The following is a 15193-nucleotide window of genomic DNA, read 5'->3' on the forward strand; positions in this document are numbered from 1 at the left end:
CTGGTTACCGGATTAAATGGACCAGTTTATCTGCTTCTCCCAGCATGGCAGATACACTGACCACCCCCAGGACCAGGACTGGACACCCTGCAGACACACTGACCCCCCCAGGACCGGGACTGGACACCCTGCAAACACACTGACCCCCCCAGGACCGGGACTGGACACCCTGCAGACACACTGACCACCCCCCCAGGACCAGGACTGGACACCCTGCAGACACACTGACCCCCCAGGACCGGGACTGGACACCCTGCAGACACACTGACCCCCCCCAGGACTGGAACTGAACACCCTGCAGACACACTGACCCCCCCAGGACCAGGACTGGACACCCTGCAGACACACTGACCCCCCAGGACAAGGACTGGACACCACTGGTTTACAACAGTACATTTTGCATTTTCTAACAGGCAGTCCTTGGCAATACATTTCTGAGCCACAAACCAACACGAATCACTTTGATTTAAATTCCAGTGTTCACTGTTGCTTATTTTCCTCCTTTGGCAATCCTTGTTCCAAAAAGATGCCTTTATCTTTTTCCAGTTTTTTTTTCCCAGCCTCTTCTGAAACTTGCAGATTCATCCACCTGGTCTGGAAACTCCCAATCCTGCAGGTTCAGTCCAATATGGACTCCTCTTTTGGGAGAACACGTTCTGGCCTGTCCCTGGATAATGGGAATGCCTTAACCTGCCTGAAACAGAACCGGATCGGTGAAGCCAAGGCCAGCGTTCCTTATCCGCTCCATTCTGGCAGCAGGCTGTGTAGATCTCTGAATTAAGAGCAGCTGCTGCGCTGTGCAGGGGGGTAAATTAGTTCAATGTTAGCCTCGAGTGAGGTTTTGTGTTTCTGGTGAGACTAGTTACTAGTGACTAGACCTTTGACTGCACACACACTGTATAATTCTCACTATTCCTGTACTCTGTGACCTGACGTCGCACACAGTGTATAATTCTCACTGCTATTTCTGTACTGTGTGACCAACCTGACACTGCACACATTGCAGTGAGAAATTGTAGATTTCTCAGTTATTTCAGTGCTGTGTAATTCTCCCCAGTTTCAGTGGTACTTTGTATGAAATTAACTACGCTAACATAAAACCAATATATTCTTTAAATAGTACGAAAGAGATTCTTAGCATTCCAGCTGGTAATCTATTACTCATTGGTGAACATTGTCAGAATTCCCTTAAGCTCTTTAAGACCAGAGTTTTTAACACATTTAACACATTACGTGATCAATAACTGCCAAGCATTTACAATCAAATTAGCGATTTAGGGTGACTCAATATTGGGGATCCGCAAGATAAGGGCTGAAAACCAGTGATCTACAAACAGGACCAGAACTTCAGAAGAACCTGTCTTCCTCCTGGTGTTAATGCAAGTATTTTCTCATTCTTATAGTTCAAAACATGGCTGAACACTGATGGATCAACTTCTTATCTGCAATCAATTAACATTTACTTCAGGCTTTGTAAGGGTACATACAGTAATTGCCATTTATTAATGGAGGTGGTATGGAAGGAGAGTTTTTAAATTATTTCTGAAGTGTTTTCTTTGATAGTAAGCATGGGTTAATCGATTTGTTCACATTGTGTATCTTTTTTAGAATAAAGCATTTACTGTCAAGATGCTGTATGTCAGCTGTTGGTTACAGTCAACAGTCAAGAATAATACAATAATGTCAGTTCCATGCAGGACCTATTTTAATGCCCTTATTTGCTTCCTTATCAAACACTTAAAATACCCATTCTGAAACCCTGAAAAATCTTTTCCATCTTTAAAGATAAAGCCAGCACCGTCTCAGCAGTAGGGGGCAGGGCTCTGGATGGATGCTGCACTTGTATCCCAATTGCTCTCATCTGCCCTCCATCACTTGAGGGCACCATGTGCTGGAGCAGTATCACCTACACTTGCTGCCTGTCTGCCTCACACAACCTCGTTAGTGTTAACCTTTAGCCTGACAGCACAGATCCACTGGTCCCACTGGTTCCCAGCAGGAGTGAGGCCTGGAGATTGTTCTGGCCAGGGAAGGTGATAGAAGTCTGTTTCCTGCTCTCCTAGCCCAACCACACACACACACCGTCTGCTGCTGGAGGGATCTGTTCATTGGATGGGGGTTCCTAGTATTTTGCCCAGCAAGAGCAGATCTGGTACTGTTAAAAGCAGAAGGGCTGCTAATAACAGGACACCGTTATTTTCAGCAGGACAGCCTTCAGCTGGGGTTGTGAGGAGGGTGGTGGTGTGTGGGGACAGAACTGGACAGGTCCACTGGTTCCCAGCGGGAGTGAGGTCAAGGGACTATTCTGGCCAGGGAAGGTAATGGGAGTCTCTCTCCAGCACCCCCACTGGGAGAGTAGGTTCAGTAGACTGGGGGGTTCCCAATACTTAGCCCAGTGCTCGAGCGCATTACCTGACGGCACCTCTCCTCTGCTGTGATGGACACCGACAGCCCCAGCGGGCTCCTCAGGTGAGAAATCCAAACCGGAGGCGGCCTGGAGACGTCAGTAATTAGACAGGAGGGGGACAGAGTGAAGACTGAGGCAGTGGGACAGTTCATACGCAAAACAGGTTTATTCTGATCACGTTCAGGACGTACAGCCACAAACTGAGTGCACCCCGACACAGGGGAAACTGTGACTTTCAGATCTCCACGTAGCATTAATATTACACTATCCATCGAAAAACTGACTGGAAACACTAACCCTACTACAAAATAATCAAGCACATTCCCGGAAAAAAACACAGGAGCTGAAGAAAGAAAAGAATAAATAAAACAGCCGACCAAAAGGACAAAAATGTCATAAAAACCTAGAAGTGAACAGAGAGATAAATATGAAACTACATCCCTTTTCATTAATAATTCACATTTAAACCAACTTAAAAAAAAACAGAAGCTGAAATTCTTAAAACACTGATACCATCAAAAAAATTGCTATAAGGCCACACAAATAAATGGCTCAAAGTACAAGTGTCAATGTAAAATCGCAGGCGAGTTTTAGACCCCAACAAATCCAGGTGACAGTTCGGCTGGGTGATTTATGTACAGGTAACCGCTTCCCTGTCTGGCAGTAACCGTGGCAACGGGTGAACAGCCGTGTCATGTGACCAGAGGCCCATTCTTCACCTCTCTTTTCAAGGCTGTTACTCGCAAAGCATGAGGAAGTACACCCAGGAATTATCATGTGTGCATAATGTACATGCAGCTACTCTTCATGTTACCAGTGCAAAATGTCTGCAGAGAAGAGGCAACACGATTGCATTGTGCAGCCCTGGCCAGTAGGCTTGGCCTCTGTTGTCGCACCGGGACCCATTCATCGAGTCTGCGCTCGTCTCTCCCTCTTTACTGGGAGATGCCAGTTCAGGGTTGCAGGGGAGCCAGAGCCTATCCCTGCAAGCAACAGGTGCAAGGCAGGGTTCACCCTGGCCGGGACGCCAGTCCAGCACAGGGCCTTCCCAAACCCCCTGTCCCGAAAGCACTCCCTCCACTCTTCCCATGCCAGAGCAAGAGGGGCCTTCCATCCCCTCCGCCCCTGATCGACAGAGAGATGAGCGCAGGCTCGGGAGCAGTCCTGTTATTGCTGTTGGATGTATTCAGCACTTTCCATCCAAAAGGATACTAAAGCATTTTACATACAGGAGGGGTCCCACTTAGTCCACCCCCCTTCGTGACCCACAGCAGGCCCACGACACTGCAGATCAGGGGAGAAGTGATCAAATTAAAGGGGAAATGGTAGGTAGGCCAGAGTGGAATCCAGCCAGCACACATGGGGTGGCAATCCTACTCTTACAAAGTGTCCTGGGATCTCACATCTCCAGGGCCTTTGTTAAGTATCACTTCCAAAGGACAGCACCTTTTCCATTGCCATCACACAGGGAAATTTTGTAAATTGTAGTCCAGATGGAAGACCACCACCTACTGGTCCACCAATGCCACCTACATTTTCCCCTTAGAAGTCTGCCATTCCTATTCTCACCAGGCACACTCATTTAAACGATCTGCTGAAAACAGGCTCTGGATCGGACAAGCCCAAAGAGAGTGTGCTAAAGAAACCGTAGCTCACTTTATCTTCCTCAGCCTTGCAGAACTCTACAGAATGACATGTTTCATAGAACTGACTCGTTCCCTCCAGAGCAGCAGGAACAACCAAGCACTTGGTTTGTCCCATGATTCCTGCAGAGTGTACAGGAGCGCAAAACCAGGCTTTTTCTTCAGTGTGCCATGCTATGGGAATATGACCTGACAAATAGCATGGCTGTGGCCAAGTGACACTGGTGCGCTCCCGAAGGCAACAGCAGACCCGGCTAATGTGTTAGCTCAGGCAGCATCCGGGGATCACAAGCAGTGGTTGGCAAATAAAAAAAAAACACCCAGAGGAAGTCCGATCAGGCCACAAAAAAAGCTGCTGACCCACTACCCACATCTCGTGTAGAGCTGTGACAACTGTGGTGGTGTGAGAGAGTCCATGAACACCCATGGACAGCTAGTGGAACGAGTGGAATAAAAAATCTTCTTTGATTTTTGGGCGGAATATTTCATAAAATAAACAACTTCATCTTTGACAAAAAAAAAACCAAAATACCCTGCCTTTGAGACATAAGATTACAGACTATAACTGTCCAACAGACCCAGTGCAGCAAATCAATTATCAATAATCAATAAAGAACAGTAACAAAAAGTACATCAGCTAAGTAGAGCCTCATAGTGAAAAATATTTACAATCAAACATGGGGGAAAAAAGCCCACCTAATGGCTGATGCTCAACGTAACCATCAGGTCCTTTCTGGGGAAATTCGGGAATCGCTCTCCAAGCATTTTCCTGGACATGAGGAAGGAACGTCGTCCTTGGGAATCACCTCACACTGCTGCCCGCAACAAAAAGCACTCCCAGGAAACAAATGGAGAAGAATTCATTGGACAGGTCGGCTAAGCAGAGCACTTGACTCGAGACAGGAACAGCCTGATTCCAGCTCCATAGCTCTGCTTCCTGTCCTAATGGAAATCGGAAATTACAGCCAAACCTGCTCTTCAATATAGCATCAACATGGAATATACTACTAGCAAATCCAAAGAAATTGTTTAATTCTAGTGTGGCATCTTTGTAGCTCATTTTGGCACACAGTGACTACAACTGAAGCAAAGACTTTTCTATCGGAAACCGTATGTCCGTCAGTTAAAGATGTTTTTAAATGGAATCTAATGCGGGCATTGTGTTGAAAAAAGCTTGCATCACAATGACAAACACTCCTCAGCTTCAGGGCTGAGGCTCGATCTCACACCCAGATTTCATAATGCAGCGAGATTTAAGGAGTGTCTAGCCCCATCTCATGAGCAACACACTCGACACTCTTTCCCTGTCAAACAGGTAAAATCTCGAAGGCTCTATACGAGAATCGGGATTTTGTTTTTCCCGTAATGACATTAGTTTAGCTTAAATCCAGAATGGTCCCTCTTCCTATGACAAGACTATCCGTGCCGTTCAAATCCAGGCACAGCCCCAGGGACAGCCTCGATACGGACACTGCAGCACGCTTGATCCCGAATCCACAGAGACAGTAACAGGGCAGCAGAGCCGCACGACGCAGGACCGGAGCTTTGTTTACTGGGAGGCTACAGGAACCAGTCATTGTGGGAGACATGGATACACCGAAATTCCTGCGTTAGGGAGAGGCTATTCCAATGAATCCATCCCTCTTCATCCAGTCCAGGGTCACGGGGGAGCCAGAGCCTATCCCAGCAAGCAACAGGCACAAGGCGGGATACACCCCTGGTTACATGTCACCCATTCCGATACGTCTTCAATGCCGAACTGCAGTGAATGTGGTCACGGTCCATTAAGTCACAGGGTGTACAAGAAAACAGAAATGGTGAATCTACTTGTTCCCTCAGAACCGATGCTTCAGCAGGCCTCCCAGAAAACGCCCTCCCAGTCCTGGTCTGCTGCAGCACGGAGGTGCTGCAGTTTGTGACTCAGAGGCGCTGCGGGATGCTGTGGACTACCGCAAAAGAGATCGGCTCTTTTGTGTGACTCCAGGGGTCGGAATGGCTCAGTCTCCTGCTGCGGGCCTGTTGCAAGGCGGGCAGGAATTCTTACGGGGTGTCAGCGCAGGAGGAGGAACTACGCATTCCTGACAAATTGCACAATTTTCGCAACTCTTCCACACAGGCTGGGAATGACTGAATTAAACTTGCGTGCTACCGAAAAGACAAAATATATACAACCTTACTTACAGATGCAGACCTAAGAATTAGCACCACGTATCTGAAACAAGGTCATTCGCGAAGCGATTAAACTTGTGTGATTTTCTGTAAGGGGTCGTGAAGCTGATCGCGTGAATGAGCTCGTTTCCGACACAGATAGGCCAACACTTCACGTCTGAAATTGTGTCTCCTTGCCCTTGGCGTCTGTGTGTATTTTGCAGTTTAAGGAGCTGAGTTCTGCGAGATCCATAACCACGCCCAGAAATGCCCTCGAGTCAGGTCAGCCTAGAGACAAAACGACAAATCTGGGAGCTCCAGCTTCATGGATTCTGCCGGCTCACAACTCTGTCCCCTACACTCAAAGCGTTCGGAGGCAGAGCTCCAGAATACCGAAACACACACACAATTAACCACAAGGGAGAGGAAAGCAAACTGTGAAACAGTGACATAAGTAACAATTAACGTGGTAGTTGGGTTAACTGGGTAACTATAAGACCTGTAAGTGAAGAGGGGAGGAAAGCTGGGCCTGTTGCACCCAGACTGTGGAAAGAGAGGATTTCTCTTGCTGTTGATTCTTTTCAAGACCAGTGTCTGTACTCACCCCCTCCCCAGTGTGCAGCACTGACATCATATACAAGCCTAATTCTTGTCTCGGGGTGGGCAGAAAGCAGAGCAGATTGACACAGCTTGGCTTGCAAGGCTGCGTAGTCACACCACTCAAACAGAGCACAGGCTGTGTTCTCTTTCAAAGCACTTCAACACAGGGAGCCCCCATCTCCTCGGAGCTCAGGGGGGAAAGAGATGGGAGATCGGGGATCCCCGATGCGGGAGCACTGACTTGGTTTTTACAGGTTTTGGGGGAAGGGATGAGACACAACCCATCAAGCACGCACACCAAGTTACCGATTCGAATTCAGTGAGAAGGGGGAGCCGAGGGACAACTGCGTGGCCAGATGAGAACCGTGCTGCAGAAGGGGGGCTGAGTACAGATACCGACAGCCGAGCGCGAGGAGGGAGAGGCAGAGGGGCAGGAGTCGGGGGCAGGGGTGATGGGGTCTGAAGCGGTGATGCTTCCAAACCCCCTCAACCTCCCCCCCACACCAGACAACACCCTCTCATTTCTTGTTCTTGAGCTGGTTGGCCAGCCAGTCCAGCCCCTCGTACAGCCCGTCGCCGCTGGTGGCGCAGGTGGCCTGGATGTACCAGTTCCGGTGGCGGAGCGAGTGCAAGCCCAGCTTGTCGGTGATCTCCGCCGCGTTCATCGCGTTGGGCAGGTCCTGGAGACAGAGAGAGAGAGGGAGGAGATAAGAGAGGGGGTAGAGAGAGAGATGGAGGAGAGAGAGAGGGAGGAGGGAGGAGAGAAGAGAGAAGGACAGAGGGGGGGAGAGAGATATGGAGGAGAGAGGAGGAGGGAGAGGAGAGAGAGGGAGGTTAGACAAGGAGGGAGAGAGAGACGGAGGAGAGAGGAGGAGGAGGGAGGAGAGAGAGAGACAGAGGAGAGAGGAGGAGGGAGAGGAGAGAGAGAGGGAGGAGAGAAGAGAGGAGGACGGGGGGGGGAGAGGAGGAGGAGAGAAATAAGGAAAAGAGTATTAGCGAAAGAATACTTCAAGCTCCGGCTCAGTGAGAGAGCGAGGGGCCGGGGGGGAAGAGGGGGATCACCTGCTTGTTTGCAAAGACCAGGAGAACAGCGTCCCTCAGCTCATCCTCTGCCAGCATCCTCATCAGCTCCTCCCTCGCCTCGTTCACCCGCTCCCGGTCATTGCTGTCCACCACGAAGATCAGCCCTGGGCAGCGGGAGCAGACAGTATCGGTCACTCTCTCGTCACGGGCGCTCGGTCCTGCCGTCTCAAACATACACCTGGCGCCTCAGGTGGTATTTTACCCTCATCCAGGGAAACACAGAGCCTCACCTTGCGTGTTCTGGAAGTAATGTCTCCAGAGGGGTCTGATCTTGTCCTGCCCGCCGACGTCCCAAACCGTGAAGCTGATGTTCTTGTATTCCACAGTCTCCACGTTGAACCCTGCGAAGGAGGAGAGAACAGGCCTGAGCCGCTGCACACGACTTCTCCCAACACCTCCGGCACGACTCGGCACCAGCCTCCAGCAACCACACTCTCAGCATGACTCGGCACACAGCGAGCAAATGCTGAAATACTCCAACATGGATATGATTACTGACTGACTTACATCACGTAACACAAGAAATATCTGGATACCCCATATATTAGTCTGTAATATTAACTCCTCAGTCATGGTTTGGTTGTCCCAATTCAAACAGCAACTGGTAATTCAGTCAACACATGAACAATTGACAGTGATTATTCAATGCGATTTTTTATACTAATTCTCCACCCAACCACAAAAAATCATGATTCTATAAACTGCATAACAGTGAAACACACACTTAAATGACACTCCGACACCGGGCACCACCGACACGCCAGCCCTCTCCCCCGACACGCCACCACCGACACGCCAGCCCTCTCCCCCGACACGCCACCACCGACACGCCAGCCCTCTCCCCCGACACGCCACCACCGACACGCCAGCCCTCTCCCCCGACACGCCACCACCGACACGCCAGCCCTCTCCCCCGACACCGGGCACCACCGACACGCCAGCCCTCTCCCCCGACACGACACCACCGACACGCCAGCCCTCTCCCCCGACACGACACCACCGACACGCCAGCCCTCTCCCCCGACACGACACCACCGACACGCCAGCCCTCTCCCCCGACACCGGGCACCACCGACACGCCAGCCCTCTCCCCCGACACCGGGCACCACCGACACGCCAGCCCTCTCCCCCGACACGACACCACCGACACGCCAGCCCTCTCCCCCGACACGACACCACCGACACGCCAGCCCTCTCCCCCGACACGCCACCACCGACACGCCAGCCCTCTCCCCCGACACCGGGCACCACCGACACGCCAGCCCTCTCCCCCGACACGACACCACCGACACGCCAGCCCTCTCCCCCGACACGACACCACCGACACGCCAGCCCTCTCCCCCGACACCGGGCACCAGGCACCACCGACACGCCAGCCCTCTCCCCGACACGACACCACCAACACGCCAGCCCTCTCCCCCGACACCGGGCACCACCGATGCGTCAGCACTGACACTGAGCACTGTAAATTGTCACCACACTGCAAACACCATGCACAGACTCTGCTCCTTTCAGGTGACAAGCCGAAGTCAATTCCTCGCTGCACAGTAAAAAGAAACCTTGGAACCTCTACATATTCCCTTCAGCCCACGCAGTGACAGCTCCCAGCTCTAACCTTGCTGGATCACAGCTCATTTATCTGCACAGAGGTGGGCGCAACCGGTGCTACAATGGGTGAACAGCTCCATACTGCCAGCCCTGCCGGTCACCCACAATCCACCTTTTGTATTACGCCAGAAGCAAATACAAGCAGAATAATAAGGCTGAAGCGAGCTTCTAGGACTGAACAAAGCCTGAAAAACACATAACCACATGCTGAGGTCTACAGAGGAAGCCAACCCGGATAACAATCCGACGAGAGGGACTGTGGTTTACACCCAGGCAGGCTGGAAGTGGGTGAGAACAGCATGCTGTACCAATGGTGGGGATGGTGGTGACGATCTCGCCGAGCTTCAGCTTGTACAGGATGGTCGTCTTGCCGGCCGCGTCCAGCCCCACCATCAGGATTCGCATCTCCTTCTTCCCAATCAGGCTCTTCAGCAGGTTCCCGAAAATATTCCCCATGGCGGCTGTCCTTCCCTCAGCGGGCGGTGCTGGTAGCAGTGGGCACTGGCAGCTCCTGGATGAGTGACTGGTTCACGGCGGCGCCTGGCTCGTCCAGTGGGATCGCAGACTTTGGGGGAGACAGAACCAGGCCAGTTAGAAAGAGCACTATCGCTGAATCTCACTCGTCTGCTGTGTGTATAATGACACGTCAAGTCTGGGCTTAGATCTCTGCAGGGATTCAGAAATGACATGTGGCACTTAGTAACAGGATCCGGCAACACAGAACCAATCAGTCTCTGTCAAACAGACACTGATCGCCGGGCACTATGACTGTATTTTGCAACTTGTGAGTGGATCAAACTTTCAGTGCAGCACCAGGCCCTGAAGAGAACCGAGAGCTCTTGCCATCTACCGTATTAGAGGGCCTTATTTAGGGTCAGTCACTGCTGGGGGAGGGAGGCATCTCGTTTGCTCAACACGGTGCCCCCGTGTGCCCTCTCGGCTTCTGCCACCACGAGGGCCGGGTCCGGAGCCCGGAAGGAAGATTCCCGAGCCTCTCCCGGAACACCGCTTGGACCTCAGGGGAGCCCCCACCGCCCCCCCCCAGGGAGAACAGAGGCAATCGTCCCGCTGTCGGGGAGCGACCTGGAACCCGGACACTGGACCCCGAGGTGCAGGAGACACACCCAGCACCGCGGAGCTCTAGGGGAGACGTGGCTCTAGAAGAGTCCCTCTCGGAGAGGACAGAGTCCCAGCGCCGGGCTCCTCCGGGGGGGGCATGGCTGCAGGGGGCCGGGGGCTGGATGAGCCGTCCTGTCTGGACTCCCCTTGAAGACGCAATGCCTGACCCTGCAGCAGGAACGAGGGAGGGCTACAGTGCAGCTCGCTGGGGACTTCCTGCTGGCTGACTGGCGCCACTTGGCCCCACAGGGGTCCAGCTGGCTGTGCTGGACCGGCACAGGAACCAATTCGCAGTCTTACTGCACGTGCCTAACCTAGCAGGGCAGTGGCTGACATACGAGCACAAAGAAAAACACTATCGCAGACAAATGGACCATCCTGCGCTGTCCAGCCTGCTCCCCGGAACTGGACAGCTCTTACAAACGGCCGTTGCGTTTTCTGCCTGGAGTCAAACATCAATAACGGAGCCGGAGCTGGACATGAGGCCCCTGTTCCACAGCAGTGTTGTCCGCTTCAGGTTTTTCACGAGGTCTGAACGGCACTGAGCAGCCCTGCCTGTCACGGCACAGGTAGGCTCGGCGTCCCAGCATGCAACAGAGTTGGGTCACCTTTTCTTTAAAGTTACCCCGTTCCAGTTCCAGCGGGAATGGAGCCCCCACTCTGGCATGCACTACCCACGGCCCCTACCCTCAGCCCCGTGCTTCTGTAAAACCAGAAACGGCTCAAAGTGCTCTTCGGCAGGAAGTGTACTTCCTGCCCCTCGGCCCCCCGAGCCGCGATGGCTCACCCATCAGAGGTGTCGCAGGCGTCTGCCCACACCCCGCCCTCTCACACTGGGTCTCGACTGGGCCACTCCGCGCTCCTGACACACCACCCCAGTCTTCACACCTTCCGCCATACAAGGGAGAGTGAAGGCATTTTCAACTGGGTACCCACTGCTCCTGCCTCACACCCACTAGAAAGAGAGCACCGTCCCGTTTTTTTCTCTCACGCCACAACCGATACCCACCACCCTTCTGTGCGAGCATCTGCGTCAGGCCCTGCGCCGGATGCGGGTCCAGCTGAAACAAGGCTGCGAAGATTTCATGAAGCGGGCGGGCAGGACGCCGAGGCGCCGTCCGTCTCCATTAGCGCAGCTTCACACCTCTCCAGACTGCGGGATTACTCAACACTTCCGGGCCGCGGATCGCCTAAACCTGTCCCCGGCTCCCGACTCCCCCGCTGGGAAAGTGAGGTGCGCCAAGCACAGGCTCCGAAAGCCCCTGTCACTTCAGGCTACACACGACCCCCCTGCTCGTCAGAACCTCCCGCCATGGAGACGGACGCCGCCGTTCGCCTCTGTTCTCCGCTGCCGTGCCCGAAGCGGCACCGTGGGGCGGGTGCGCCGTACCACGCAGGTGGAGCGGCTCCCGGGCTCCGGGTCCCCGCCGTGCAGTGAACACGCGTGTGCACGGCCACGGGCTGGCAGCTGTGCGCCTTTGTCGCGTCTCCGTGAGCTCCGGCTGCGTTATTGTCTTACCGGGGGATAAATGAATGGTTTTCACACCTACCGCGTATGTCGCAGGCAAATGCACAACATATTTCTAATACGCGTGCAAAAAAAAATCTGGACCCTGGTATACCTGATATTATGAGAAGCAAATATTCTCCCGACCGCGTTCGTTTTTTTTTATTGTTATTTTCTTGAACTCCCTCCGCTCCCCTGCTCCTCTCTCGCCAGTCACGACACAGGATCAGTGAAAACCCTTCGCTCTTTTCCGTGTCACGACAACCGTCTCGGTTTTCGGACGCCGACGCAAACAAGTTGGTAGTCTGAGGGTGCGGTCTGTTATTTTCTGTCCCTCACTTTTGAAAATATGGGCATATTTTTCGCTTTGTTTAATTCAATCCCTTTGCGCAGAGCCGCACTTACCTCCGACGGTGACAGCAGCCGAAATCAGGCAAGGAGACGCACTCTCGCGAGACTTGGACAGCCCTGTTGACTGGGAGAGGGAGGAGGCATGCCGAGATCTCGCGAGACTAGCAGCACGGACGACGACCGTCTTAATAATATTTATGAGAATAAAAGCTCTCATTTCGGTTCTTTAAGGCACGTATACATCAGTGCGCTCTGTGTGTGTCTGTTTTTGTTTGTGGTTTTCATCTTAGGAACAAAATTCCCTGCCTTGTTATCGCTGTCTGTTCCTCTAGTACCCATATGGCCTAGAAAATAAATCCCCTTTTTTCCCTGGAGCTAACACAAGAAAACCCGTTTAAAAATGTAAAAACCGCTCGCAACTATGGGCCACATGGCCACGAGTTAATAATTAATATAAAAAAACTCCGGGTAAGGGCGAACACAGAAAACAGCTCAATCGCCTGACAGCGCTTTTCCTGTCACGTGATGCCCCCCCCCTCTGGGCTGTTCAGCAATACGGCTTCTACCGGCCGCCCCCGGCTGTCAGCACAGTGGTGTTCGGTGCGCTGTGATTGCCTTTCATACGCTAGCGTAGCTCAACACATTGCTCTGTAGCTCACTGTGCCACAGCTATCAGGGTTTAGAGAATAATAAAAAATGTTCAAACATATTTATTATTTGTTGCCGTGATAATACCCGTAATGATGTGGTGAATAGTATATCATCTACAGTCAAAAACCGAAGTATCTGGAACAGTGAAGATAATTGAACATTTTTGCTATGTGCTGATACAAATTTGTATTTCAGCTCAAATGTTAATATGAGGAAAACGGATAGAATTTCAGCTTTTATTTCTGGGCATTATTTTGCACACCTGTTTAGCCATGTTAGAATGCAGTTGTTTGTTGTGTTTAATCCCCTATTTCAGGTGAGTACCTGGACAAATTGCCTTCAAGCATATTCACCCAGTGTAAAGAGTATTTGGATGCATACTCCTTACATACAATGGCTGCTTCAAACCTGCGGTCCATCAGCACCACCCGAATGTTGAGATGTTCCGCTGAGATGCTGAGCCCAGCCTAAACTGCAGCTTCTTACAGTTCTTGCTTTTTGTGGGGTTTTCTGACTTTAGTTTCCTTTTCAACTACTAAAATGTGTGCTCAATAGCATTCAGATCAGGAGACTGACTCGACCAGTTCCGAATTTCCCCCTTCTTCCTGATCGACTCCCTGGTTAAGCGTGCAGTAAGCTTTGACCTTTTGTTTGGCGGCTGGGTGAAGTTTTCTGTCATCAGCTGCTGTCGTCTTCCTCGGACGGACTGGTCTTTTGCTTACTCCTCTGGGCAGCAGTTTACTTCTTTTTCAAGAGATTCCATAGTGTTATATTGTAAACGGGTTTTGCAGTCTTAGACAACTCTCTAGTTCTCATCTTAATTTATAGAGTAGAGAGTGGAGCAGAGCAGTTTATTGTCATATGTACTCGTTCATTGGAATTCTTATTCGGGCTGATCTCTCGGGATATACAGTACAGTACACAGTAGAGCAGACGAAACAGTACAACAGACATCTACCACACAATGTAGATAGTACATTACAAACATCATAAATTATAACAGCAGAAAAATAAATATGTAGTACTTAAAAATATGGTAGACCATGCAAAAAGTGCATAGTACAGACATGCAGTGAGTCTGAGGCATTGCAGTTAGCTGTTAAGGATGTGTACTGCAGTAGGGTAAAACTTCTATGCCTTATAAATCAAGAAGCAGACTCGAGAAGTGAACTCCAAGGGCAGCAACCAAGGCTACACTGATCTCACACAATGAGGACTGGACACCTGGCCACTCTGCAGGCACACTGACCCCCCCAGGACCAGGACTGGACACCCTGCAGACACACTGACCTCCCCAGGACCAGGACTGGACACCCTACAGACACACTGACCACCCCCCCCCCCCCCAATCAAGGTGATTTCTGTGGGTCTTCTGTGATCATGCCTTTGGGACAATATCAAGTTCAAGATCAAGTTTATTATCGTATGTACCCGAGCACAATGAGATGCTTACTTGCATGTTTCCTCATATGACGAATGACACAACAGATAACATAAAAGATGATATACAGATGACATAGAAATGAACATTACAAATTAAATTACAAATGCCACACATATTGTTGGAAACAGGAACATGGTAGAAGCTCGTCTAAAAACAGCATTCAGATAGCAGCGATGTGCAAATTCAAGTAAAGGCAGTAACTTGAGCTCAGTCCAGAAAGCACTGGGGTCTAAGTGGGTGGGTGGAGGATTTTAGAGGTGGAGTCTAGGAGTGTAGGAGTCCTACAGTTGTGCGGGCGAAGCTTTCTTTGAACCTAGAGGTCCAAGCTTTTATAATCCTATATCTTCTGCCAGGAGGAAGAAGAGAGAAACGTGCATTCCCAGGGCAGTATGATCCCTGATTGTATTATTCGCTGTTCTGGGGCAGTGTGTGGTGAGGCTGGTCTGGATGGAAGGGGGTTCTGCGCCAGTGATGGCCTCAGCTGTCTCCACCACCTTGTTTTTTCCATTCATGAGCTGAGCAACTGCCATACCAGACTGCAATGCATCCAGTGAGAATGCATTCTATAATGCATCCGTAGACATTCCCGTGTGTACGTGAAGACATGCCGAATCTCCTGATTCTCCTGAGGC

The 15193-nt window shown here is 51.3% G+C and overlaps 1 protein-coding gene across 2 annotated transcripts; it reads right to left on the reverse strand.

Annotated features, from left to right (window-relative positions):
- Nucleotides 1–2549: 2549 nt before the first annotated feature.
- Nucleotides 2550–12913, reverse strand: LOC148678363 (ADP-ribosylation factor 3). Of its 2 annotated transcripts, none has more exons than XM_088633356.1 (5): nucleotides 12521–12913; nucleotides 9798–10054; nucleotides 8112–8222; nucleotides 7861–7985; nucleotides 2550–7478 (listed from the first exon to the last, which is right to left on the reverse strand). In XM_088633356.1, the coding sequence occupies exons 2-5, from the start codon at nucleotides 9943–9945 to the stop codon at nucleotides 7317–7319; spliced, it is 546 nt and encodes a 181-aa protein (XP_088489482.1). In that variant the 5' UTR covers nucleotides 9946–10054; nucleotides 12521–12913; the 3' UTR covers nucleotides 2550–7316. The 2 variants fall into 2 exon arrangements, with proteins under 2 accessions (XP_088489482.1, XP_088489483.1); XM_088633357.1 differs by lacking the exon at nucleotides 12521–12913 and adding an exon at nucleotides 12231–12480.
- Nucleotides 12914–15193: the final 2280 nt, after the last annotated feature.

This window comes from Lepisosteus platostomus, chromosome 1, assembly GCF_059453375.1.
Source record: "Lepisosteus platostomus isolate fLepPlt1 chromosome 1, fLepPlt1.hap1, whole genome shotgun sequence".
Taxonomy (NCBI): Eukaryota; Metazoa; Chordata; class Actinopteri; order Semionotiformes; family Lepisosteidae; genus Lepisosteus; species Lepisosteus platostomus.